The 27,231-nt window shown below is 37.7% G+C and overlaps 2 protein-coding genes and 1 pseudogene across 2 annotated transcripts; all 3 read left to right on the forward strand.

Annotated features, from left to right (window-relative positions):
- Positions 1-2,498: 2,498 nt before the first annotated feature.
- LOC100804042 (receptor-like protein kinase FERONIA) lies at positions 2,499-13,808 on the forward strand. The gene is given in 4 exon segments (XM_026124955.2): positions 2,499-4,766; positions 4,860-5,082; positions 11,069-13,531; positions 13,533-13,808. Coding segments are annotated over 4 exon segments (4,539 nt in total). The 5' UTR covers positions 2,499-2,983; the 3' UTR covers positions 13,603-13,808.
- A 4,908-nt stretch (positions 13,809-18,716) lies between these two features.
- On the forward strand, positions 18,717-22,264 carry LOC100799249 (probable receptor-like protein kinase At5g38990; annotated as a pseudogene).
- A 1,476-nt stretch (positions 22,265-23,740) lies between these two features.
- On the forward strand, positions 23,741-26,991 carry LOC100799780 (receptor-like protein kinase FERONIA). The gene has a single exon (XM_014765277.3). The coding sequence runs from the start codon at positions 24,006-24,008 to the stop codon at positions 26,613-26,615; it is 2,610 nt and encodes an 869-aa protein (XP_014620763.1). The 5' UTR covers positions 23,741-24,005; the 3' UTR covers positions 26,616-26,991.
- Positions 26,992-27,231: the final 240 nt, after the last annotated feature.

The following is a 27,231-nucleotide window of genomic DNA, read 5'->3' on the forward strand; positions in this document are numbered from 1 at the left end:
AAATGTAAAATTCATATTTAAATATATGAAAATGTAAAAATAAAATATAAAAATTCTTTACACTTATAATATATGAAAGTTAATATCATATTTCAATAAAGTTAAACACATGATCCGTGATATTTTCCATGTATTATTAATTATTTAGTCAATTTAAACGGGGCTAGCGATGGAGAAGCTGATGTATTTGCCCCACCAAATTTGAGAAGCAAGTTTGTGGTTGTGCTTAGGGGCGATTTGCCGGATAGTGTAACCAAATAGTTGAAATAAAATTTATTTTTATTTGAAACATTTCAATTAAACTAAATTCATGATTAATTTAAATATTTGAAATGAAATTTTATGTTTTTGTTCACAATGTGATTAGATTCGTAACATGTATTCTTAATTAAACTAAACTTAAATATATTTTTAAAATTTGCGAGTCATTATTATTTAATCTCTTATGTTAAAATTTGTACATTTTAGTCTCGAAAATTTGAAAAATGTTTTTTCTAATTCCTCTTGAGGGGAAAAATAGTGACAAACATTTAAACTGCAAAAAATCAATGAGGAGGCTAGTAATTAAAAAAACATTCATGAATTTGTCGGATCCAATATATATAAATTTTAATTTGAAGGATTAAAAATATAAACCTTAAATTAATTTACCATATCTTGAAAACATTTTCTTTTACAGAAATATCTTGAAAACATAACGTACTTCATTATTATTAATATAATTACCGCCGATCATTCAAAAACAAAAGAAGAAAAAAACAGTCAACCATCTAGAATAACTGGTCATCATTGTACATAATAATTTGGGATAAATATTTATTTTGTTCTCTTGTGAGATTAATTTGATAATAAATTATATTTTTCAAGGATTAATTTTATATTAAGTTTTAAAGTTAAGAATTAATTTATTATTAAATTATCCATATGACTAATTTATTATACTTTTTATATATTTAAAAATAAATTTAATTTTTTTATTATTCAAGGATCAATATAATAATAAATGTAAATTTTTATTTTTTAATATTCAAAGACCAATATAAGAATAAATTATATTTTTCAAGAATTAATATGACACTAAGTTACAAAGTTTAAGAATCAATTTATTATTAAATTATTCACATGACTAATTTATTATACTTTTTACACATTTAAAGATAAATTTAATTTTTATTTTTATTTTTCAGGTACCAATTTATTACCTTACACTTGCATGTCTAGAACTCTTTGATAGACTAAGAAGAATATATTAAAACTCACCCCAATCTATCTGTAAAAAAAAAAAAAAAAAAAAAAAAGAGAGAGATGCCCCAACCAGGACAAAGAGAGTACAGCACAAAAATACAAGTAAAACCAGAAAACATAAAGAAAAAGAGCTATAGCTATAAAAACAACTCCAGAACATACCTAGGGCAATTGCTTATTTGCTGGCCACTGTAACAAAAGATCGACTACCTGAGGCACCTCCTACATACTCACTCTAAAACGTGAATAACCAACCACTAACAGTGGAACAGTGTCAACAGCTTTGGCACCCTGCAATACCATTCAAACATAATAGAGGACTATTAATCCATTCAAAGAGAAAGTATGAGATTCCTTTGATTTGCACCTGTAACCAAAACCACTATTTGAACCTTATGTAATCTAGCTGCGCTCATGTTGGTTATTTAAATAACCATAACTAATAAATAACTATATTATAAGTGATTATAATAACTATAATCATAATTACTTTTATATATAACTAGTTATAATTTAGTATAACTTATTATTGTTTTTAAAAATCAATTATATAATCATTTATGAATATAATTAGTTATATAATAAGTTGTTTTTAAAATTAATTATATAACCGATCAGGGATGAATAAAAATATATTATTTGAAAAATTATTTTTATAAAATTCATTAGTTTTATAATTAAATATAACTATTTTTTAAATAAAGATAAGTTATTTAAAATTATCGTTTCTATAAAATTGGTTATAGTTTAATAATTACTTTTGTATGATTGATTATTATATAACTAGTTATAGTTATTTTCTTCAAAATCAATGTTTTTGAGCAACCCTAATGTAATGATCCAATAGTTCATCCACTTGCAGTTTTCCATTTCTGAACACTATATCATTCCGATTTTTCCACATAAGGATGTACATTAGTTATCCAATTTTTCATCGTGAGTTTTGAGGAAAACTTGAAGTGCCTTCCAATAATACAAAAGTTTTCCACTGCATTCCAAATTTTTTACACATAACCTCTAAGTGGCTCCGGCATGCAGTGACATCATACTTCAGAGGATTAATATCTGCTTTGTGAATTCATCTATATTCACTACGCATAGCTTTCACAGTCTAAAGTTCCAGATGTATGTTTAAGGCAATTTAGGTGGGATTGATTCCACCTTTATCTTCCTAAAACTCAGACTTGGTGGCTATTTTTTTAATTTACAGTCAGAAAAATGAATTTAAATAATAGAAGAGGAACAAATTGTTATGAAGAGAAGAATATATACATATATATGACTTTGGTCATCTGAATAACAGCCAAAGACACAATATAGTCCATGACTTTGGTCCACCTGTCACCTGCACCAGATGGTTACATGCAGTAGTCACACTTGCCGCGTTGCTTATTCAAACTAATTAATGACCCCTTGCTGCTGTTAATACGTAAATGAGTAGGAGACTACTGAAAAGACCACCGGTGCAATGGAATAATAGTAGATTATTTTGTTAATACGTAAATGAAACGGACAAGTTTGTGGAAATTTAAAATATATATGTAGTAATCAGTCAATTGCACATATTTGCCACTTGAGTCGTGCTGTCGTCTTTCACTAACAAACACTCTGAACCTTCCTTTCTCCTGTTCTTCCTGGCAATCACTACAACAACAATCATAGTAGCTGACAAAAAAAACAATGATCATAAATATAAGTCTTCACAACTTCACTGACTTGCGGTTTCTCAACACCAAGCATGACGTTCCTCAGTATCACCTTCTTAACACTATTCTTCCTTCTTCTCTTTCTCTCCATAGAGCTCCAAGCGTACACCCCAGAAGACAACTTCACCATCAGTTGTGGCACCACCGGGATAGTCTTCGACGGCCAAAGGACATGGACGGGGGACGCAGACACAAAGTACTTATCTGGTGGTCAAGGCAGCACCGTTTTAACCCAAGCAGCAACACAAGATCCTTCTGTCAATCAAGTTCCCTACACCACAGCACGGTTATCCCCTTCTCAGTTCAATTACTCCTTCCCCGTTTCTGCGGGCCCCAAATTCGTTCGCCTCTTCTTCTACCCTGCTGATTACCCTTCCTTTCCCCGCACTCATGCCTCTTTCTCCGTTCAATCTAACGGATTCACCTTCTTAAAAGGTTTCAACGCCTCTCTAAACGCTGACGCGGAATCCACCAAAACCATCTTCAGGGAATATGTGGTCAACGTCAACGACGGTGACATTCTCATCCTCAGCTTCACTCCCTCGCAACCTAACTCCTACGCTTTCATCAATGGAATCGAGGTACTTTCCATGCCAAGTGATTTGTATTACACGTCAGCAACTGACTCAATAGGATTCAAGTTCTTGGGAAGTACCACGCTGTACAGCGTAGAAACCAGATTTGCGCTGCAGGCGGAGTATAGAATCAAAATGGGAGGGCAAGAAATATCACCACTAAACGACACCGGTTTGTTCAGGAAATGGACCGGTGACGAAGAAGATTATTTAATCAAACAAAATCCAGAGAATAATGATCTTCCAGCTATCACGGATGGTAAGATGAACATAACCGTGAATCCTGATTACGTGGCACCCAAGGAACTCTACAGAGCAGGGCGTAGCATGGGCACAAACGCCACTCTGAACAAAATCAGCAACCTGACTTGGGAGTTCCCGGTTGATTCTGGCTTCACTTACGTTCTCAGGCTCCACTTTTGCGAGCTTGACCCCGATATTAATAAAGATGGTAACAGGGTGTTCTTCATTTACATAGCGAGCCAGTTGGCTGAGAACCACGCTGATGTTATGCAATGGAGCCACAATCAGAAAGGTCTCGCTGTGCAGAGAAACTATGCCATTTTAATTCCGAACGATAATACTCAGAAAAAGGTTAATCTCTCGCTTCAGATGCATCCTTATGCAACTAATGATGAAACGACATACAGCGACGCGTTCTTGAACGGTCTCGAGATCTTCAAAATCAGTGAGGCTGGGTCAAACAACCTTGCCGGACCTAACCCGGACCCGGTTCAGACTCCACACAACAACATACCCGCCCCAAAGGGAAACCGCAGCAGCAAAAGCGGAACGTCGATAATCGGCATCGTGGCAGGTGTGGTATCCGGCGTCGTTTTGATCTCACTCATCATCCTTTTCCTCATCGTCTTCTTCCGACGCAAGACAATCACTACGCCCAAGGACTACAACAAGTCCAAGTCCTCCGCGACCTCCAAGTGGGGCCCACTCTCCTTCACAACGACCAAGTCAACCACCACCACGAAGTCCTCCCTCCCCTCCGATCTATGCCGCCACTTCTCCCTCCCGGAGATCAAGTCCGCCACCAACAACTTCGACGACGTCTTCATCGTCGGCGTCGGCGGATTCGGCCACGTGTACAAAGGCTACATCGACAACGGCTCCACCCCCGTCGCCATCAAGCGCCTCAAGCCGGGTTCACAGCAAGGCGCGCACGAGTTCATGAACGAGATCGAGATGCTATCGCAGCTCCGCCACCTCCACCTCGTATCTCTCATAGGTTTTTGTTTTTGTCTATGAATGTTAATTTGTTCGTTAGAAATATCCGTTTTTTTTTTTTTTTACCGTAACCTCCACCTCGTGTTCTTCGTAGGTTATTGCAACGAGAACAACGAGATGATCCTCGTCTACGACTTCATGGCGCGTGGAACGCTACGCGATCATCTATACAACACCGACAACCCCCCTCTGACGTGGAAGCAGCGCTTGCAGATCTGCATCGGCGCCGCGCGTGGACTTCATTACCTCCACACCGGCGCGAAGCACACGATCATCCACCGCGACGTGAAAACTACCAACATTTTGTTGGATGATAAGTGGGTGGCCAAGGTTTCGGACTTCGGGCTTTCGAGAATCGGGCCCACGGGCAACGCCAAGGCCCACGTCAGCACCGTTGTGAAAGGCAGCATTGGGTATTTGGACCCGGAGTATTATAAACGACAGCGTTTAACTGAGAAATCTGACGTGTATTCCTTTGGAGTGGTGCTGTTTGAGTTACTCTGCGCTCGTCCGCCTCTGATCAGAACTGCGGAGAAGAAACAGGTGTCGCTTGCTGATTGGGCGAGGCACTGCTGCCAAAATGGGACCATAGGCCAGATTGTGGACCCCACTTTAAAGGGGAGGATGGCGCCAGAGTGTTTGAGGAAATTCTGCGAGGTTGCGGTGAGTTGTTTGTTGGACGACGGAACGCTGAGGCCGTCGATGAACGACGTCGTTTGGATGCTGGAGTTTGCGTTGCAGTTGCAGGAGAGTGCTGAGCAGCGTGAAAATACTAATATTGTTGATAATGAAATTAATGAGAGAAGAGAGGAGGAGGCTAGTGATGATTTGTTTAGTACTGGAACCAGTGTGGGCCAGGTTTCGGATTTTAACAAGAGTAGCGGTGTGGTGAGTGTGAGTACTGATAGCGAAGAGCTTAGTAGTAGCTACAAAGAGAGTGATAAGTTGATGTCTGGGACTGTTTTCTCTGAGATTGTGGATCCAAAGCCACGTTGAGAGAATCAAATTGATCTCAAGAATGAAGACCTAATACTACTAGGGCTAGCTTGAGGCTCGCAAGTTATGTGTTTAGTTTCATAATATATAGTTGTAATATTACAATGTCTGTGTACAGAAATCAAGTTGCTTCTATCTCTTGGGAATCTAGACAAGTGCAAAGGTTAATTGGTTGGTAAGTCATAAATTTCAATCATTTTTGTAACCAGCCTATGTGTTACCTGTTCAATCATTATTATAACATTTTTTTTGTCCAATAACTTCTATTTATCATAGCTTTCTTGCAAAACATGACTCGATAATATTTGCATGTAGTGGCATGATTGTTATCATAATATAGTTTCTTATACTCTGTTTTTGTTACTTATCATACTTTGGTAGCCGGTGCTTTTTTTCTTTTTTGGGATGACATTTTTCTTATACAATTTTCGCTTACATGTTTAAACGTGTTTTAGTAACTATAGCTAATATATAGCTAACGAGTTTGTAGTTGTGAAATGTGAATCAAACATAAGTAACACTGGCTGCATAAAATAGTATTTGTATGATTATATTGGAATCAGGAAGCATGGAATAAAGGCAAGCAATTGCAGTTAAAAAGCCTCAAACAGTTCCAGAAGCTTGTTGCTATGCTTTCTGCGCTTAGCAAGCTTGTGATGTAGATCCAGGCTGAAAATGGAAATATCAAAATTTAATTATTGGGCAGTTATATACTAACTTGGTGTTTTTAGAAAGGAAGAGTGAATATTTCTTTACCTCACATCCATGGACAATTGGACATCATTACAACCGCACAAGAGCTTCTCATTGAGAGTGCCCACGGCTTGAAAATTGAAATGATCCTCCTCCTTCACTCCTATGCACAACAATCCCCAAATGAATGAGTCCGAAGTTTATGCTTTAGCAACAAAAGTTAGAGGCATAAAAGAAATATATGCCTAAGTCCTGCCTTGTAATAATCAACAGCAACATAATTGGCCCCGTGACAGGTCTGTAGCATGTCAATAAGACCACCAGAATTATCTACAAATGTAATCGGCTTAAGAGGAGCAGATAGAAGATAGTGTACCACCGATAAGAACTTGTTCTTGTCATCAAGAGGAGAAGATTTTGCTCAATGTGGACATCTTAAGCTTCTTGCTTCCCTTCCTCCATCCCCATCTGCAAAATTTAAGTTCAGCAAAAGTAAAATTCACAAAGGAAGGAAGAATAAACATATACCATAACTCAACTATATGTGAGTGTTTCTCTTTTAAATTAACTAATTAGTGTTACGTAAGTTTTTCAGTTCCCCATTTTTCGTTTGAGAGGAGACATTCAAATGTCAAAACCCCCATTGCTTTAGTTAAAGAATTAAAGAGCTTCAATGGTTGGTGTTTTCTTAAACTGATTTTCTATTGTAATTTTAATATTTATTTCAAAATGTTTTTTAAAAGATTTAATTAAATGAAAATCATAAAGGCAAACAAAGGAAGTTAAGACATTTAAATTCAAGAATTTGAAATTCAAATTTCCTACAATTAAGCAATTAGTTGCATTTTCTATTAATGCCAATAAAAGTGAGAATCAAGAGGGAGACAATGACAATTATAGACTCATAATTGGTGATATAAAAAAAAGGATTGTCTGATGCTATTTGAACATGATTTTAAAAGGTGATGGGTCAATTGTTTTGTTTCTCCTCTTTGCTTCTATTAAGCTCTCTTTCTCTACTCTTGGATCGATTATCTTTCCTTGGTCACTTTAGCTCTGCTAAGACGTTCCTATTGTATCCTGGGAGGTTTGTGTGGGGACTGCGGATAAACCTTTTAGGTCAGTGACTGTCATACTTCAGGAAATTCAATTGTGTTCGTGATTTTAAACTTCAATAACAACAATATAAAATGTTTATATTATGGCTGAAGCAGCAAAACCTGTCAACAATGTTGACGCTTCCAACCCCACGCCACCGATTGCAACCTTTGCCAAGCCTTTGCCTAACATCTCAAAAATTGAGGTCTTCACTAGCCAAAACTTTTGTCGCTAGCAAGAACACGTTCATACCTTGTTGGTGTTGATGCTAGTCAACTTCAACAATGGGTTCAAGCCAATAAGGTATGTCGTCACACTTTGTTAAGTGTCTTGTCTGATGATTTTTTGATGTCTACTGCTCCTACAAGAAATCCAAAGAGATATGAGACTTTATCATACTCAAATACACTGTCAAGGACGTGGTCAAACAGAGATCCATCATCGCCAACTACTATCGTTGGACCATGAATGAAAAAAAGACATCAATGTACAAATCAACGAATACCATAAGCTACTGGAAGACCTAAAGACTAAAAACATCTCTCTACCTGACAAGTTTGTTTCTAAACTCCTGATTGAGAAGTTGTCGAAGTTCTGGGCAGACTATAAATAATAGTTAAAGCATAAGCACAAACAGATGTTACTGCCAGACCTTATCATCCACATTATCATTGAAGATACAAATAGGAAGGAAAATGTTGCAGCAAGGACCAAAGCAATGTTTGTCAAGACATACATAGTACAAAAACCATTTCATAAGAGGTATGCCAACAAAAGAGTTAATTTAGGTTAGGTAGGGGTGGGAGGGTTTCAAATTTGGGGCTTGGGCTATGATTAGGTTAGGTTTTTTTGAAGAATGTGCATTGAGGAGTCTTTGATAATTGCTTATATTTATTAAAATAAAAAGTAATTATTAATGGTTTTTAACCATAAAAAAGAGTTAATTTAAAATTAAAATTTTTAACACTAAATTAAATGAGATGATAAAAAGGACTAAAATGAACAATATTAAAAAGCTAGAAGACTCAAATAATTTTTTTTAAAATAAAGGATCAAATTAAAATAAAAGATAGGAACCAAAAAGATCATTGACCTATATTTATTGAATGAATTTTGAATTTTATAAGTGACACCTTGTCACCCCTATAATTGTAAATTTGGTCCCCCAGTTTATCTTCAGTTTCAGATTTGATCTCTCGGTAATTTAATTCACGAATTTGGTCCTCCTATCCTGTAAAATCGTGCAATGTTGATCCCCCTAGGTCACACTTGCACGTTGACCGTTAACAAGTGATGTTGACTGTCACGTGTCACGTTCTTATTAAATGATGACTGTCACGTGTGTCCTGTTCTGATTGGATGTTAACTCAATGAAAGATGAAATGCATTATTATTTTCATTGACTAATTAGAACATGACACGCCATAATCCAATAAGAATGTGATATGTGACAATCAACATCACTTGTTAACGGTCAACATCCAATTGTGGTCTGAGGAATCAACATTGCACGATTTTATAAAATATGATGACTAAATTCGTAAATTAAATTACTGAGGGACCAAATCCAAAATTGAAGATTTTATCTTTTAAATATGATGATACTGAAATCCACTTTACGATATTAGAAGTTCTACTTCAGCTTTCCTTACTACGATTCTTTTGGTAGCCACACAATACGGTGGAAAGGGAAGGGAGGAGAGAGAAGAGTGCGCAAACATCTAAATTTTGGTCGTTTGGTATGTGTAAAATAGACTAGAAATTTATATTTTAAAAAATAGTGGCTCCCACATTTTAGAAGTTCCACGCTGAAAGATAAGAAAAGGAGAGGAACATGTCAATGTTGCAAAACGTTACCCATCTTGTCCTCCTTGAGTCGCTGCTTGAATTAATTGAAATTATGAATTCTAGTGTGTTGATTGTGATCAAGAAAACTGATTATGCAGCATAACTATTTTTATTTTTTTTTTATTTTTTTGGTGTTCGCATAACCGATTATGCTTGAGCACAATTAATTTTTCATTTTTGCTTATATGAACATATATAATTGATTATGTTTTGTTTTGATAACATAATCGACCATACATGTAATCAAAGAATATTTTTACTAAAATTTATTTCTATTCTTTTTCTTTGCATTTTTTTGGTTGACTTTGGCTTGTTAACCTGAAAATCAGTAACAGAAAGTGATATTTGAGTTAAATGAAACTTTAAAAATCAAAGGCCGAAGTAAGTTTCTAGAAAATTATTAAGTAAATATTGATAAAAAGAACCATTAAGTAAATTATTATTTGCCCATGAATAAACATAGACAGTTTTATTATTTAAATATAAATAATTATTTCTATTTTTTGTTTATTTTTTGTCTTTTGGATATACATTCATAGAATACATTTTCTCTAAGACCATTATTACTAATTTGTAATGATTTTCTAAAATTCTTGGGAGGAGTGATAGGATGAATTTTTACCTGTCACTTGTATTCTCATTCCAGCACCATGGACACACCCATGCTTATGATCACTACAATACATGGCAGCAAGTTGCAATGCTCTCTAGCCTTGCTCGTAAAATTAACGAAATTAATGCACTCTCCTTAATTAAATTCCTCTTATTCAACGGTTGTAAACATGAGGATGCATATTATATATGTGCCAAAAGATCGAATAACACTTAGCATGTATATTTCTGCTGGACATATGTTGCAAAAAAGACAGCAAACGTTAATGAGGAAACATGACACATTTGCCAATCATAAAGTGCTTTTTTTTTTCTTTTTTGTTGTTGTTATGTTACTAGTATAAAGTATTTATTGATTTCTTATGATTAATTTGTCATAAAATTATATTTTTAATCATTTTTTTCTATTAATAAGACTCATAATTTTACATAAAATAAAAAGACTGAATTCAATATCTTTCGAATTAATGTGCTGTTAATTTTTTCTTCTCTTTTTGATTGGTCCTAAATAAATTTGCTCTCAAATTACTTTGTAAAATAATCTGTGACAATTTCGGACTAAAATATTATAGATGCAATGCGAGAGGAGATGACCTAATATCTAACAAAAACAAAAACAAAGAAAACAATAAATTAGACACAATCTAGGGATTTTTTGGCATGAGTATGGAAGACTAAATGGGTCAAGCAGCTAGTCAGCGGGACCAAATCAAAGGCAATAAAAGAGATCCTAGTAAAAGTACAACAATCACACAAAAAAAACGTTTCCGACACTTTTTTTTTTCTAGCGTGAGAATATCACCAGATTACTCCGAAATAAAATGCCAAAAAACTACTGATATACAAGACAAGTTTGTGGAAATTTGAAATATGTAGAAATCTACTTCCCTACCACCTGACAAAGAACTCACGAATTAATATGTACGTTCATAAAAGTCAACCATCAACTTCATATACTTGCCACTTGACTCGCGGCAATCGAGTCTTTCACTAACAAACACTCTGAACTTTAAATGATCTTTCACTTATAAACACTCTCAATCCCAGGCTTCGTAGCAACTAAGATCTAGCAATGATATCAACCGTGAGATTCTACAGCGTCACCTCCTTCGTACTCGCCTTTCTCTTTTTCTCCATAGACCTCCAAGCGTACACCCCAGAAGACAACTTCACCATCAGTTGCGGCACCACCGGGATAGTCTTCGACGGCCAAAGGACATGGACGGGGGACGCAGACACAAAGTACTTATCTGGTGGTCAAGGCAGCACCGTTTTAACCCAAGCAGCAACACAAGATCCTTCTGTCAATCAAGCTCCCTACACCACAGCACGGTTATCCCCTTCTCAGTTCAATTACTCCTTCCCCGTTTCTGCGGGCCCCAAATTCGTTCGCCTCTTCTTCTACCCTGCTGATTACCCTTCCTTTCCCCGCACTCATGCCTCTTTCTCCGTTCAATCTAACGGATTCACCTTCTTAAAAGGTTTCAACGCCTCTCTAAACGCTGACGCGGAATCCACCAAAACCATCTTCAGGGAATATGTGGTCAACGTCAACGACGGTGACATTCTCATCCTCAGCTTCACTCCCTCGCAAACAAACTCCTACGCTTTCATCAATGGAATCGAGGTACTTTCCATGCCAAGTGATTTGTATTACACGTCAGCTACTGACTCAACAGGATTCAAGTTGGTCGGAAATACCACGCTGTACAGCGTAGAAACCAGATTTGCGCTGCAGGCGGAGTATAGAATCAAAATGGGAGGGCAAGAAATATCACCACTAAACGACACCGGTTTGTTCAGGAAATGGGCCGGTGACGAAGAAGATTATTTAATCAAACAAAATCCACAGAATAATGATCTTCCAGCTGACACGGATGGTGAGATGAACATAACAGTGAATCCTGATTACGTGGCACCCAAGGAACTCTACAGAACAGCGCGTAACATGGGCCCAAACGCCACTCTGAACAAAATCAGCTACCTGACTTGGGAGTTCCCGGTTGATTCTGGCTTCACTTACGTTCTCAGGCTCCACTTTTGCGAGCTTGACCCCAATATTACTAAAGATGGTGACAGGGTGTTCTTGATTTACATAGCGAGCCAGTTGGCTGAGGACCACGCTGATGTTATGCAATGGAGCCGCAATCAGAAAGGTCAAGCTGTGCAGAGAAATTATGCCGTTTCGATTCCGAAGGATAATACTCAGAAAAAGGTTAATCTCTCGCTTCAGATGCATCCTTACGCAACTTGGGATATAACGAAATACAGCGACGCGTTCTTGAACGGTCTCGAGATCTTCAAAATCAGCGAGGCTGAGTCAAACAACCTTGCCGGACCTAACCCGGACCAGGTTCAGATTCCACACAACAACAAACCAGTCCCAACGGGAAAGATCAGCAGAGGGAGCGGAGCGACGACAATTGACGTGGTCGTGGGGGTGGTATCCGGCGTCGTTTTGATCTTGCTCGTCGTTTTCTTCGTCTTTTTGTCTCCAACTTCCAGGTGTGGTCCACTCTTGTTCTCAATGACCAAGTCAACAAAGACGCATAATTCGTCTCTGCCGTTGGATCTCTGCCGCCGCTTCTCCCTTCTGGAGATCTTAGCTGCCACCCAAAACTTCGACGACGTCCTCATTGTAGGTGTCGGGGGATTTGGCCACGTGTACAAGGGCTACATCGATGACGGTTCCACCCCTGTCGCCATCAAGCGCCTCAAACCGGGTTCACAACAGGGGGCTCACGAGTTTCTGAATGAAATTGAGATGCTCTCACAACTCCGCCATCGCCACCTCGTCTCTCTCATCGGCTACTGCAACGATAATAAGGAAATGATCCTGGTCTATGATTTCATGACACGTGGCAACCTCCGTGACCATCTCTACAACACCGATAACCCCACTCTACCGTGGAAGCAACGGTTGCAGATTTGCATCGGTGCCGCGCGTGGGCTGCATTATCTTCACACAGGCGCCAAGCACATGATCATCCACCGCGACGTTAAAACGACAAACATCTTATTGGATGATAAATGGGTGGCCAAGGTTTCAGACTTCGGGCTTTCCAGAATTGGGCCCACGGGCACGTCCAAGTCGCATGTCAGCACCAATGTGAAGGGAAGCTTTGGATATTTGGACCCAGAGTATTATAAACGTAACCGTTTGACAGAGAAGTCTGATGTGTACTCTTTTGGAGTAGTACTGTTTGAGATACTATGCGCTCGACCGCCTCTGATCCACAATGCAGAGACGGAACAGGTGTCGCTTGCCAATTGGGCCAGGTGCTGTTATCAAAATGGGACCATGGCACAGATTGTGGACCCCTCGTTGAAGGGGACTATCGCGCCCGAGTGCTTCGAGAAGTTTTGTGAGATTGGGATGAGTTGTTTGTTAGAAGATGGGATGCACAGGCCGTCGATAAACGATATCGTTTGGCTGCTTGAGTTTGCGCTGCAGCTGCAAGAGGATGCGGATCAGCGTGAAAATGGTGATATTGTTACAGATGAAAGCAATGAAATAAAAAGAGGAAATTAGTGGCTGTATGTTTAGTATTGGAGAGCATAACTATTGTTGCAAGGATAGTGATTTGTGAGACTGCTTTCTGCGAAATTATTGACCCAAAGTTCTGGAAATGCAGGCAAAACAGTTAAATTTGAAGGCAAGTTGCTTCCATCACTAGCAAATGAAGACAAGTGCAAGGTTACTTGGTAAATCTTAAATTTCAACATTTTTGTTTAACACCCCCTATATGTTACGTGTTCAATTAATGTATCATTTTTCTGTCCAATGGCGATGATTTTGTTATAGTTTTCTTGCAAGACATAACTCAATGACAAAAAGATTAAAACTATTCACGTAACAGAAGCTTAAATTGTTGGTATTTTCTTATACTGATCTTAAACCATGTAATTCCACTGGTATGCAATGCCTTCACTTTTCCTTAGACCTGATTGAATTGAGCACTAGTAATCTTTGATATTTAGCAACCATGTCACTCATTAGAGGGCAATCTCTGCCTTGTCTGGCATGTTGCTCACAGAAAAACTAAATTTCACCAAACCAGAATCTGTGAAGCCTTTTGTCAATCCTTTTGGTGTTTGAACATAAGTGTGACAATTTCTATTGGGTTGCTCGATGGAAAAGCTGCAACTTCCTTCCGTGTATCTATAGCCGGTTCCTACTTGTTGATTAAAAAAGTTAGTGTCTTTGAGTAGAACTACTCGTTCATCATTAGTATTTGCAAAGAAACAGTTAGGAAAAGCTTAGGCCAAAAAGAAACAGAACAGGGAAGATGACTTTCATATACAAAAGCCGTGAAATCATAGCACTGACCTTTAAATGAATGGTTATAATTAACCACACATATCCTTTGAAATGGTATGTATCCAGCATTAGTCCTCGAACTCCATTCTACAAATGAAACATTGATGGAAGAAAATAGTGACGTTAAGAATCCAAGTATGAAATACTTTGAGCTACCGTGTTACTGTCTTCTTGGTTAGTTATTGTAGAATTGGAGTTCAAGGTAGTCTAGTGCGAGATAGTTCTCTATCAATGGCACAATGGTTGCGTTGTCCAAAATTCATATTTTTTGAATGGTAGAGTTATTCTAACCAGAAAAAAGAAAAGAAAACAAGGACAGATCAAAGTAAAGACTAAAGTTGGAGTTGAACCAATGCAAATTAAAAAGTGATACTAGTAAACACGTAGCGTATATCTGGGGGATAAACTGCCATTTATAGTATGTCTTCAACGATAAAGAATTATACCCAGCACAGAATGAGAACAAGAAAGATTCTGTAGATGTTAAGAGTGTAGTCAATCCCAAAAGAAGCTTTCTAATTGGTAAGTCCATAGCAAAATCCTTTTTTGGAAGTTAGGAACCGACATGTGAGTGTTGAAGGAAATAAAACGAGGGCAATGAAAAAAGGAGCAAAGTGCAACAGTGCTAGAGATGTTTGGATAAAATGAAACTAGCCAAAGTAAGTTTCAACCAAACTATTAAGTATTATTTGCCCGTGACTAAACATAAGAGTTTTAGACTGTTTTTGTTATCGATAAATTAACCAATTTTATTTTAGATTTTTGATAAATTTTTTCTTTACTTGTTGAGTTTCCTTAATATTTTGTTTTAATCATTCTAATATATTTATTTTTTTGTTTTAGTCCTTCAACTCAAGTAATCATACGATTGTTTACTAGTTGACTTGGTTTATATTTAGGGTGAAATCAAATTCAAACCAATTAAATTTAATGGATTTGATTTGGTATGAGTTTTAAAAAATTTTAAATTTGAATCAAACTAATTATATCAAAATCGGGCCACTGTAGTTCAAATAAATGATGAAAAAGATAAATAATTTTTTTCTGTAGTTTTTATCTCTAATTGTTGTCTATTTTATAAAAAAATTATTTTATATGAGTGTAAGATAAAAATATTTATTGTTCTTTAATAACTAAATATTTATTTACTTAATATTTAATTTAAAATTGCTAACCTCTCATCAAAACTTTATTTATTACAGAAGTGATTTATTGTACGTTAAAAAAGAAGCTAATGTTAAGCAAAAGAAGTACTCAATCATTTTAATAATGGACTAGTATTATTAAGCTTGAATTAAACTTGGTCTGAAAAAATACACCTAAATTATGCAACCATAGAAACACAAGTGATGTCAGCAATGCTAGCTTTTAATATCAGCTATCAGATGCATCGAAAGGTGTATAAGAATGTTGGATTGATCCAAACGCGTAAGGTACGAGTTTTTCCGCTTCACTCCGCAGTTGCCTTCCAGTTTCCCTAACAAATACTCTGAACCTTCCTCTCTCAGTTGCTTCCTAGCATCATCTACTAAAACTGCAACCTACCACTGATATATATAATAATAAGCCTTCTCAACTTCACTGACGACACTGTAAAGCATGAGGTTCAACAGTATCACCTCCGTAACAACACTCTTCCTCTTTCTCAGCCTCTTTACACACCTCCAAGCGTACATTCCAGTGGACAACTTTACCATCAGCTGCGGCACTACCGGAAAATCTTAAGACGGGGAAAGGACATGGACGGGGGACACAGGTTCAACGTTCTTATCTCATCAAGACGGCACCGTTTGTAACATCCCAATTTTCGTAAACTAGATTAAAAAGAATTGTTATTTATAAATAAATAGAGTTTAAAAAAAATGATGAGATTTTGTAAATAAATAAATAAGGAGATATAATTGTTAATTAAAATAATGATTTGAGAGAAAATAAAAAGGGTATTTTATTTACTTATTTGATAGAGAATAAAATAAAGTTTGCTTTTATAAAATAATAAATAAATAAATAGAGTAAACCTAACTATAAATAGCGTTAGGTCAGTTTTCACACTGACGGTGTCTCTTCTTTCCCTCATTTTCATTTTTTCTCCTTCTCCTCTCAAAACCCTTTCTTTTACTCGCAGCCCACCAAATCTTTTTCAGAAAAATGACGATCTCAGACTCGTTCACCGTTGGATCGTCGTGACATTTTAGTGCCATGTTCGCAACCCAATTCCGAGCATTCTCACCGTTGGGAATTTTGATATCATGTCTGAGCTAAGAGAAATACCCCTCGCATTGTATTCTTTCCTTTCCCTCAGAAACCCATAGCTGTCTTGGTAAAACTATGATCTCGGTTTCATTAACCGTTGGATTGTTGTGAATTTTGGATACGTTGTTCGAAATTCAATTGCTCACGCTTTGACCGTTGGGATTTGCGAGATAATGTTGTTGGAGGGAGAAAGAGGAATCGCATGAAGATAGTCCAAATGGAGGCTTTAATCCCTTCTCCGTTTCTCTGACTTTTGGTACTCTACCGGAGCAGTCGGAGGAAAAACTGGAGAAATTTTAGGGAACCGCTAGAGATGACGCTATCGCTATGGGAAGACACGTGAATCCACTTAGAGGTAAGGGATGAGTTTATCGCAATTGGGGGTTAGAATGAACATGTGTAGGGATCCTTATAGAACTAAATTTGGGTTTATTTTGGGATGTTTATTGAATTATAATTTTTCTTTATGATTATGAATACAATATTATTGTGTTCTATGTACCAATTGACGTCCTGATGAGAATTGATTGATAAACTTGAGTGCTCTTGATGTCTTTGTGTTAACCCATGATTTTGATTAATTGATTTTGATACAATTGTGAGAAACTATTTCAGAGGTTTTACATCCCATGTTGTGATAAAATCTTTTGTATAAATTGTTATGTTGAGGTTATGAAATGATGATTCAAACTGTGAGTATGCGATAAATTGAACATGTGACGGATGATGAAATACATGTGTATTGAGATGAGATGTGTGTATTGAGTTGTGAACTATGAACTGTGCAATCACACAATTGTAAGACCCTTTAAGGGCGACGAGTATTGTGATAGGATCCACTGTGGGAACCCGACGAGTTAAAATGATTTTGAAAACAGTTGAGTAGATGTGTGTATTGCATAGTTCATAGGTAAAGTGTATATGATTCATGAGGTGTGATAACATGTTAAATTGAGATTATACCATTGTGATTGGGATTAAGTGTATGTGATAAATTGAGTATATATATGATTGAGATATATATGTGCATTGAGTTGTGAACTATGAATTGTACAATCACACGATCATAAGTCCCTTCAAGGGCGACGAGTTGATGTTAAGTCCCTTTTAGGGCGACGAGTTGATGCTAAGTCCCTTTTTGGGCGACGAGTTAATGATAAGACCCTTAAAAGGCGACGAGTTAAAATTATTTTGAGAACAATTGAGGAGTCGTGTGTTTTGTACAGTTCATAGATAGAGTCTGTGTGCTAAAATGTTTTCTGGGTTGGACCTGAATCAGGAGGGAGAGGCCCTGACGGACTCTTCGGAGTGTAGGCCTTGGGGGTCACACGGTTTGAGTGTTCCTTTAAGCCTATGTTGATCCCATATGGTTGGAGCATTCTCGCAAAACACTGTGACCCTGACTGGTCTCCCTATGATATTACCTAGTGAGAGTGACTTGACTTGCTAGTGGGTGGTTTGTCTTGTCATGTACTCCTAGGCGCCCGACGAGGTTTTTCACTGACATGGTACCACATTGCATATAGGCTTGAGTCTTAACATAACTGTTGCATACGCTTGCTAATTGTTTATTATGAAATTGATGTGTTATTATGTCTTGATCGGAGTGTGTGGTTCCTGTGTATTGTGATTGATGATTGAAAAGTGTGATTGACGAATGACAAGGTGATAAAATAGTGTGAGATATGCTAAGTAAATTATATTTGGCTACTATATGTTGTGTTGTTTCTCTCTAGTAGTTAGAAATGTGATAACTCACTCCCGGTTTGCTGTTTGTGTTTGGATCCTGTGATGATCTTGAACTTTGTGTTCGGGGGAGCAGATGAATAGGTGGATGACTATGAAGAACCTCATGCTACAGGACACGGGAACACCATGCTCTGGTAGGATGTGACATTAGGATATAGGTTCTATATTAATTGTATGAAACTTAGATGGCCTTCTTTGAGCCGAGATGACTTTATTATTTATTTGGACAAGTTTAAATATGATGTAGAAGAAAGTGAATGTGAGCCTTTTACCCATTTGAAAGACTTGTATTTTAAAATGTTTTAAAAATACTTTTAATTAATATTTGAATTTTTACTCCTTTATTAATATATATGTGAGGGGTAGAGGGTGTCACACCGTTTCCGCTAATGCAACAACACAATCTCCTTCTACCAATCAAGTGCCCTACACCGCCGCACGCTTGTCCCGTTCCCGTTTCAGCTACTCCTTCCCAGTCTCCCCTGGCCCCAAATTCCTCCGCCTCTTCTTCTACCCTGCTGAGTACGCTTCCTTTCCTCGCTCCAATGCATCCTTCACTGTTCAATCCAACCAATTCACCCTTCTCCACGTTTTCAATGCCTCTCTAAAAGCGGAAAACACGAAAACCATCTTCAGAGAATATGTCGTCAATGTGGACTACGGCAGTGAGAGGTTGAACCTCACCTTCACTCCGTCACAACCAAACTCCTACGCTTTCATCAACGGAATCGAGGTACTCTCCATGCCAAGCAATCTGTATTACACCTCAGCAAATGACAACAGTTTGAAGCTCGTGGGAACTGACACATAGTTCCCCATAAGAACCAACACTGCACTGGAGACAAAGTATAGAATCAAAGTGGGAGGGCAAGGAATCTCGCCACGAAACGACACTGGTTTGTTCAGGAACTGGGCTGGTCACGATGAAGATTATTTAATTAAACAAAAAAATCCACGGAATAGTGCTATAACAGGAAACACCAATGGTAAGATGAACATAACGGTAAATCCAGATTATGTGGCACCCAAGGAACTGTACAGAACAGCTCGTGTCATGGGCACAAACACGTCTATGAACAAAAGCCTCAAGTTGACTTGGGAGTTCCCTGTTGACTCTGGCTTCCACTACATGATCAGGTTCCACTTTTGCCAACTTGACCCCAATATTACTAGCATCGGTGACAGGGTGTTCTCACTTTACATAGGGATCGAGTTTCTTGATGTTATGAGATGGAGCCAGAAACAGAAAGGTGTCGCTGTGTACAAAGACTACGCCATTTTAATCCCCAAGAGTGATACTCAGAAACAGGTTAATCTCTCGCTCCAAATGATGAATCCTTATGAAAGTGCCAAGGATAAAGAAAACAATGACCCGTTTCTGAATGGTCTGGAGATCTTCAAAATCAGCGAGTTTAACAACCTTGCTGGACCTAACCTGCAGAACAACAACATGCTCGTAGAAGAAGGAAAGAACAGCAGCAGAACACTTAAAATTGTTGTAGCAGGGGTGGTATCTTGCGTTGTTGTTTTCTTCATCTTTTTGTGGGGGAGTTGCAAGTTCAGTCCTCTCTTGCTCTCGCAGGATGACGACATGCTGAATTGCAGGCAGAGGTGGCCGTTCAATCTCCTCTGCCAGCGCTTCTCCCTCATGGATATCAAAGCCGCCACCAACAACTTCAATAACGAATCCCTCGTCGGTGTTGGAGGATTCGGCCACGTGTACATGGGCTACATCGACGGCATTTCCATCCCGGTGGCTATCAAGCGTCTCAAGCCGGGTTCGAAGCAGGGGTCCGAAGAGTTCTTGACCGAGATCAAGATGCTCTCGCAGATCCGCCACCGGCATCTCGTTCCTCGCTGTGCAGAGAAACTATGCCGTTTTAATTCCGAAGGATAATACTCAGAAAAAGGTTAATCTCTCGCTTCAGATGCATCCTTATGCAACTAATGATAAAACGACATACAGCGACGCGATCTTGAACGGTCTCGAGATCTTCAAAATCAGCCAGGACGAATCAAACAACCTTGCTGGACCTAACCCGGACCCGGTTCAGACTCCACACAACAACATACCCGCCCCAAAGGGAAACCGCAGCAGCAAAAGTGGAACGTCGATAATCGGCATCGTGGCAGGTGTGGTATCCGGCGTCGTTTTGATCTCACTCATCATCCTTTTCCTCATCGTCTACTTCCGACGCAAGACAATCACTACGCCCAAGGACTACAACAAGTCCAAGTCATCCGCGACCTCCAAGTGGGGCCCACTCTCCTTCACAACGACCAAGTCAACCACCACCACGAAGTCCTCCCTCCCCTCCGATCTATGCCGCCACTTCTCCCTCCCGGAGATCAAGTCCGCCACCAACAACTTCGACGATGTTCTCATCATTGGCGTCGGGGGATTCGGCCACGTGTACAAGGGCTACATCGACGGCGGTTTCACCCCAGTCGCAATCAAGCGCCTCAAACCGGATTCACAGCAGGGTGCAAATGAATTCATGAATGAGATCGAGATGCTCTCACAGCTACGCCACCTTCATCTCGTGTCCCTCATTGGGTACTGCAACGAGAACTACGAAATGATCCTCGTCTACGATTTTTTTTTACATAGTTATCTAATTTTGTCATATATGATAAAATTATTGACTTTAATAATAATTATTTTAAAAATTATATCTATCATAATTTTTAATTAATTGAAAATGTAAAATTCATATTTAAATATATGAAAATGTAAAAATAAAATATAAAAATTCTTTACACTTATAATATATGAAAGTTAATATCATATTTCAATAAAGTTAAACACATGATCCGTGATATTTTCCATGTATTATTAATTATTGAGTCAATTTAAACGGGGCTAGCGATGGAGAAGCTGATGTATTTGTCCCACCAAATTTGAGAAGCAAGTTTGTGGTTGTGCTTAGGGGCGATTTGCCGGATAGTGTAACCAAATAGTTGAAATAAAATTTATTTTTATTTGAAACATTTCAATTAAACTAAATTCATGATTAATTTAAATATTTGAAACAAAATTTTATGTTTTTGTTCACAATGTGATTAGATTCGTAACATGTATTCTTAATTAAACTAAACTTAAATATATTTTTAAAATTTGCGAGTCATTATTATTTAATCTCTTATGTTAAAATTTGTACTTTTTAGTCTCGAAAATTTGAAAAGTGTTTTTTCTAATTCCTCCTGAGGGGAAAAATAGTGACAAACATTTAAACTGCAAAAAATCAATGAGGAGGCTAGTAATTAAAAAAACATTCATGAATTTGTCGGATCCAATATATATAAATTTTAATTTGAAGGATTAAAAATATAAACCTTAAATTAATTTACCATATCTTGAAAACATATTCTTTTACAGAAATATCTTGAAAACATAACATACTTCATTATTATTAATATAATTACCGTCGATCATTAAAAAAAAAAAAACAGTCAACCATCTAGAATAACTGGTCATCGTTGTACATAATAATTTGGGATAAATATTTATTTTGTTCTCTTGTGAGACTAATTTGATAATAAATTATATTTTTGAAAGATTAATTTTATATTAAATTTTAAAATTTAAGAATTAATTTATTATTAAATTATCTGCATCTTGCATGATTAATTTATTATACTTTTTATATATTTAAAAATAAATTTAATTTTTTTATTTTTTAAGGACCAATATGACAATAAATATAAATTTTTATTTTTAATATTCAAAAATTAATATGACAATAAATTATATTTTTCAAGAATCACTATCACACTAAGTTACAAAGTTTAAGAATCAATTTATTATTAAATTATTCACATGACTAATTTATTATACTTTTTATACATTTAAAGATAATTTTTATTTTTATTTTTATTTTTCAGGTACCAATTTATTACCTTACACTTGCATGTCTAGAACTCTTTGATAGAGTAAGAAGAATATATTAAAACTCACCCCAATCTATCTGTAAAAAAAAAAAAAAAGAGAGAGAGATGCCCCAACCAGGACAAAGAGAGTACAGCACAAAAATACAAGTAAAACCAGAAAACATAAAGAAAAAGAGCTATAGCTATAAAAACAACTCCAGAACATACCTAGGGCAATTGCTTATTTGCTGGCCACTGTAACAAAAGATCGACTACCTGAGGCACCTCCTACATACTCACTCTAAAACGTGAATAACCAACCACTAACAGTGGAACAGTGTCAACAGCTTTGGCACCCTGCAATACCATTCAAACATAATAGAGGACTATTAATCCATTCAAAGAGAAAGTATGAGATTCCTTTGATTTGCACCTGTAACCAAAACCACTATTTGAACCTTATGTAATCTAGCTGCGCTCATGTTGGTTATTTAAATAACCATAACTAATAAATAACTATATTATAAGTGATTATAATAACTATAATCATAATTACTTTTATATATAACTAGTTATAATTTAGTATAACTTATTATTGTTTTTAAAAATCAATTATATAATCATTTATGAATATAATTAGTTATATAATAAGTTGTTTTTAAAATTAATTATATAACCGATCAGGGATGAATAAAAATATATTATTTGAAAAATTATTTTTATAAAATTCATTAGTTTTATAATTAAATATAACTATTTTTTAAATAAAGATAAGTTATTTAAAATTATCGTTTCTATAAAATTGGTTATAGTTTAATAATTACTTTTGTATGATTGATTATTATATAACTAGTTATAGTTATTTTCTTCAAAATCAATGTTTTTGAGCAACCCTAATGTAATGATCCAATAGTTCATCCACTTGCAGTTTTCCATTTCTGAACACTATATCATTCCGATTTTTCCACATAAGGATGTACATTAGTTATCCAATTTTTCATCGTGAGTTTTGAGGAAAACTTGAAGTGCCTTCCAATAATACAAAAGTTTTCCACTGCATTCCAAATTTTTTACACATAACCTCTAAGTGGCTCCGGCATGCAGTGACATCATACTTCTTCAGAGGATTAATATCTGCTTTGTGAATTCTATATTCACTACGTATAGCTTTCACAGTCTAAAGTTCCAGATGTATGTTTAAGGCAATTTAGGTGGGATTGATTCCACCTTGATCTTCCTAAAACTCAGACTTGGTGGCTATTTTTTTAATTTACAGTCAGAAAAATGAATTTAATTAATAGAAGAGGAACAAATTGTCATGAAGAGAAGAATATATACATATATATGACTTTGGTCATCTGAATAACAGCCAAAGACACAATATAGTCCATGACTTTGGTCCACCTGTCACCTGCACCAGATGGTTACATGCAGTAGTCACACTTGCCGCGTTGCTTATTCAAACTAATTAATGACCCCTTGCTGCTGTTAATACGTAAATGAGTAGGAGACTACTGAAAAGACCACCGGTGCAATGGAATAATAGTAGATTATTTTGTTAATACGTAAATGAAACGGACAAGTTTGTGGAAATTTAAAATATGTAGTAATCTGTCAATTACACATATTTGCCACTTGAGTCGTGCTGTCGTCTTTCACTAACAAACACTCTGAACCTTCCTTTCTCCTGTGCTTCCTGGCAATCACTACAACAACAATCATAGTAGCTGACAAAAAAAACAATGATCATAAATATAAGTCTTCACAACTTCACTGACTTGCGGTTTCTCAACACCAAGCATGACGTTCCTCAGTATCACCTCCTTAACACTATTCTTCCTTCTTCTCTTTCTCTCCATAGAGCTCCAAGCGTACACCCCAGAAGACAACTTCACCATCAGTTGTGGCACCACCGGGATAGTCTTCGACGGCCAAAGGACATGGACGGGGGACGCAGACACAAAGTACTTATCTGGTGGTCAAGGCAGCACCGTTTTAACCCAAGCAGCAACACAAGATCCTTCTGTCAATCAAGTTCCCTACACCACAGCACGGTTATCCCCTTCTCAGTTCAATTACTCCTTCCCCGTTTCTGCGGGCCCCAAATTCGTTCGCCTCTTCTTCTACCCGGCTGATTACCCTTCCTTTCCCCGCACTGATGCCTCTTTCTCCGTTCAATCTAACGGATTCACCTTCTTAAAAGGTTTCAACGCCTCTCTAAACGCTGACGCGGAAGCCACCAAAACCATCTTCAGGGAATATGTGGTCAACGTCAACGACGGTGAGACTCTCATCCTCAGCTTCACTCCCTCGCAACCAAACTCCTACGCTTTCATCAATGGAATCGAGGTGCTTTCCATGCCAAGTGATTTGTATTACACGTCAGCAACTGACTCAACAGGATTCAAGTTCTTGGGAAGTACCACGCTGTACAGCGTAGAAACCAGATTTGCGCTGCAGGCGGAGTATAGAATCAAAATGGGAGGGCAAGAAATATCACCACTAAACGACACCGGTTTGTTCAGGAAATGGGCCGATGACGAAGAAGATTATTTAATCAAACAAAATCCACAGAATAATGATCTTTCAAGCAACACGGATGGTAAGATGAACATAACCGTGAATCCTGATTACGTGGCACCCAAGGAACTCTACAGAACAGCGCGTAACATGGGCACAAACGCCACTCTGAACAAAATCAGCAACCTGACTTGGGAGTTCCCGGTTGATTCTGGCTTCACTTACGTTCTCAGGCTTCACTTTTGCGAGCTTGACCCCAATATTAATAAAGATGGTGACAGGGTGTTCTTCATTTACATAGCGAGCCAGTTGGCTGAGAACCACGCTGATGTTATGCAATGGAGCCACAATCAGAAAGGTCTCGCTGTGCAGAGAAACTATGCCGTTTTAATTCCGAAGGACAATACTCAGAAAAAGGTTAATCTCTCGCTTCAGATGCATCCTTATGCAACTAATGATGAAACGACATACAGCGACGCGTTCTTGAACGGTCTCGAGATCTTCAAAATCAGTGAGGCTGGGTCAAACAACCTTGCCGGACCTAACCCGGACCCGGTTCAGACTCCACACAACAACATACCCGCCCCAAAGGGAAACCGCAGCAGCAAAAGCGGAACGTCGATAATCGGCATCGTGGCAGGTGTGGTATCCGGCGTCGTTTTGATCTCACTCATCATCCTTTTCCTCATCGTCTTCTTCCGACGCAAGACAATCACTACGCCCAAGGACTACAACAAGTCCAAGTCCTCCGCGACCTCCAAGTGGGGCCCACTCTCCTTCACAACGACCAAGTCAACCACCACCACGAAGTCCTCCCTCCCCTCCGAACTCTGTCGTAACTTTTCCCTCGCCGAGATCGAAGCCGCCACCAACAACTTCGACGATGTTCTCATCATTGGCGTCGGGGGATTCGGCCACGTGTACAAGGGCTACATCGACGGCGGTTTCACCCCAGTCGCCATCAAGCGCCTCAAACCGGATTCACAGCAGGGTGCAAATGAATTCACGAATGAGATCGAGATGCTCTCACAGCTACGCCACCTTCATCTCGTGTCCCTCATTGGGTACTGCAACGAGAACTACGAAATGATCCTCGTCTACGATTTCATGGCACGTGGCACCCTCCGGCAACATCTCTACAACTCTGATAACCCTCCTGTCTCGTGGAAGCAGCGCTTGCAAATTTGCATTGGTGCCGCACGTGGGCTGCATTATCTCCACACAGGCGGGAAGCACACAATCATCCACCGTGACGTGAAAACCACCAACATACTGTTGGATGACAAGTGGGTGGCCAAGATTTCCGACTTTGGGCTATCCAGAATTGGGCCCACGAGCATTGACAAATCTCATGTAAGCACTGTTGTGAAGGGCAGTTTTGGGTATTTAGACCCAGAATACTATAAACGGTACCGTTTGACGGAGAAGTCTGACGTTTACTCTTTCGGTGTAGTGCTCTTTGAGATATTGTGCGCTCGGCCACCTCTAATCCATACTGCGGAGATGCAACAAGTGTCACTTGCTAATTGGGTCAGACATTGTTACCAAAGTGGGACCATGACACAGATTGTGGACCCCACGTTGAAGGGAAGGATCACGCCTGAGTGCTTCAATAAGTTTTGCGAGATTGGGATGAGTTGTTTGTTAGAGGATGCGACGCAGAGGCCATCGATGAACGACGTTGTTGGGATGCTAGAGTTTGCGTTGCAGCTGCAGGAGAGCGTGGAAAATGAAAAAGGAGAGGAAATTAGCTGCGATACATTTACAAGTGAGTTGAGTGTGACTACGACTTCGACTATCGAAGACCATAGCTATCATTATAAGGATAGTTATAATACGTTGCTGTCTTGGAATCCTTTCTCTGAAATTACAGACCAAAATCCGCGTTGAGTGAATTGATTAACTAAATTGATTTTTTTTTGTCCTATATCTTATTCACGTAGTTGTATTAATATTTAATTTTATAATTCAATTTTAAAATTATATGATTTTCAAAAGAGACAGTACATGCACAACTAGAAAAGAGACAGAAGAAAAACCAGGTGCATAAATTAATTCAATGCAATGAAAATGTTACAAAATAAAAATTATAGATTAAAACCTACTACTAGCTAGATGCTAATAACAATTTGTGTGTCTTTTTTCATAATCTTAATACTATAGGTGCAAGTTTACTTGGTAAGTCTTAAATTTCAATTGCCAGCTTGTGTGTTACATGTTCAGTTACTTTAGCATTTTCCAATCCAAGAACTTTATATAGGTTCATTCTTAATTGCTGAAAAATCCCAATTATTTTATGGGGAGTCATGTTACACTTGATTGCTGAAAAAAAAATATAAGTAGATATAAAATAATTCTCTCTCTCTCTCTCTCTCTGTGTGTAGTTAGTTATCCACATTGATCATTAAAAAAAACAAAAGAGAAAAGCTTGACATGTGTTACACCTAATTTGGTCACCATCTAATTTTCTCAAACTAGTACGTAGTCTTGAGTTTAACTGATTATT

Source organism: Glycine max, chromosome 13 (genome assembly GCF_000004515.6).
Source record: "Glycine max cultivar Williams 82 chromosome 13, Glycine_max_v4.0, whole genome shotgun sequence".
NCBI lineage: Eukaryota > Viridiplantae > Streptophyta > Magnoliopsida > Fabales > Fabaceae > Glycine > Glycine max.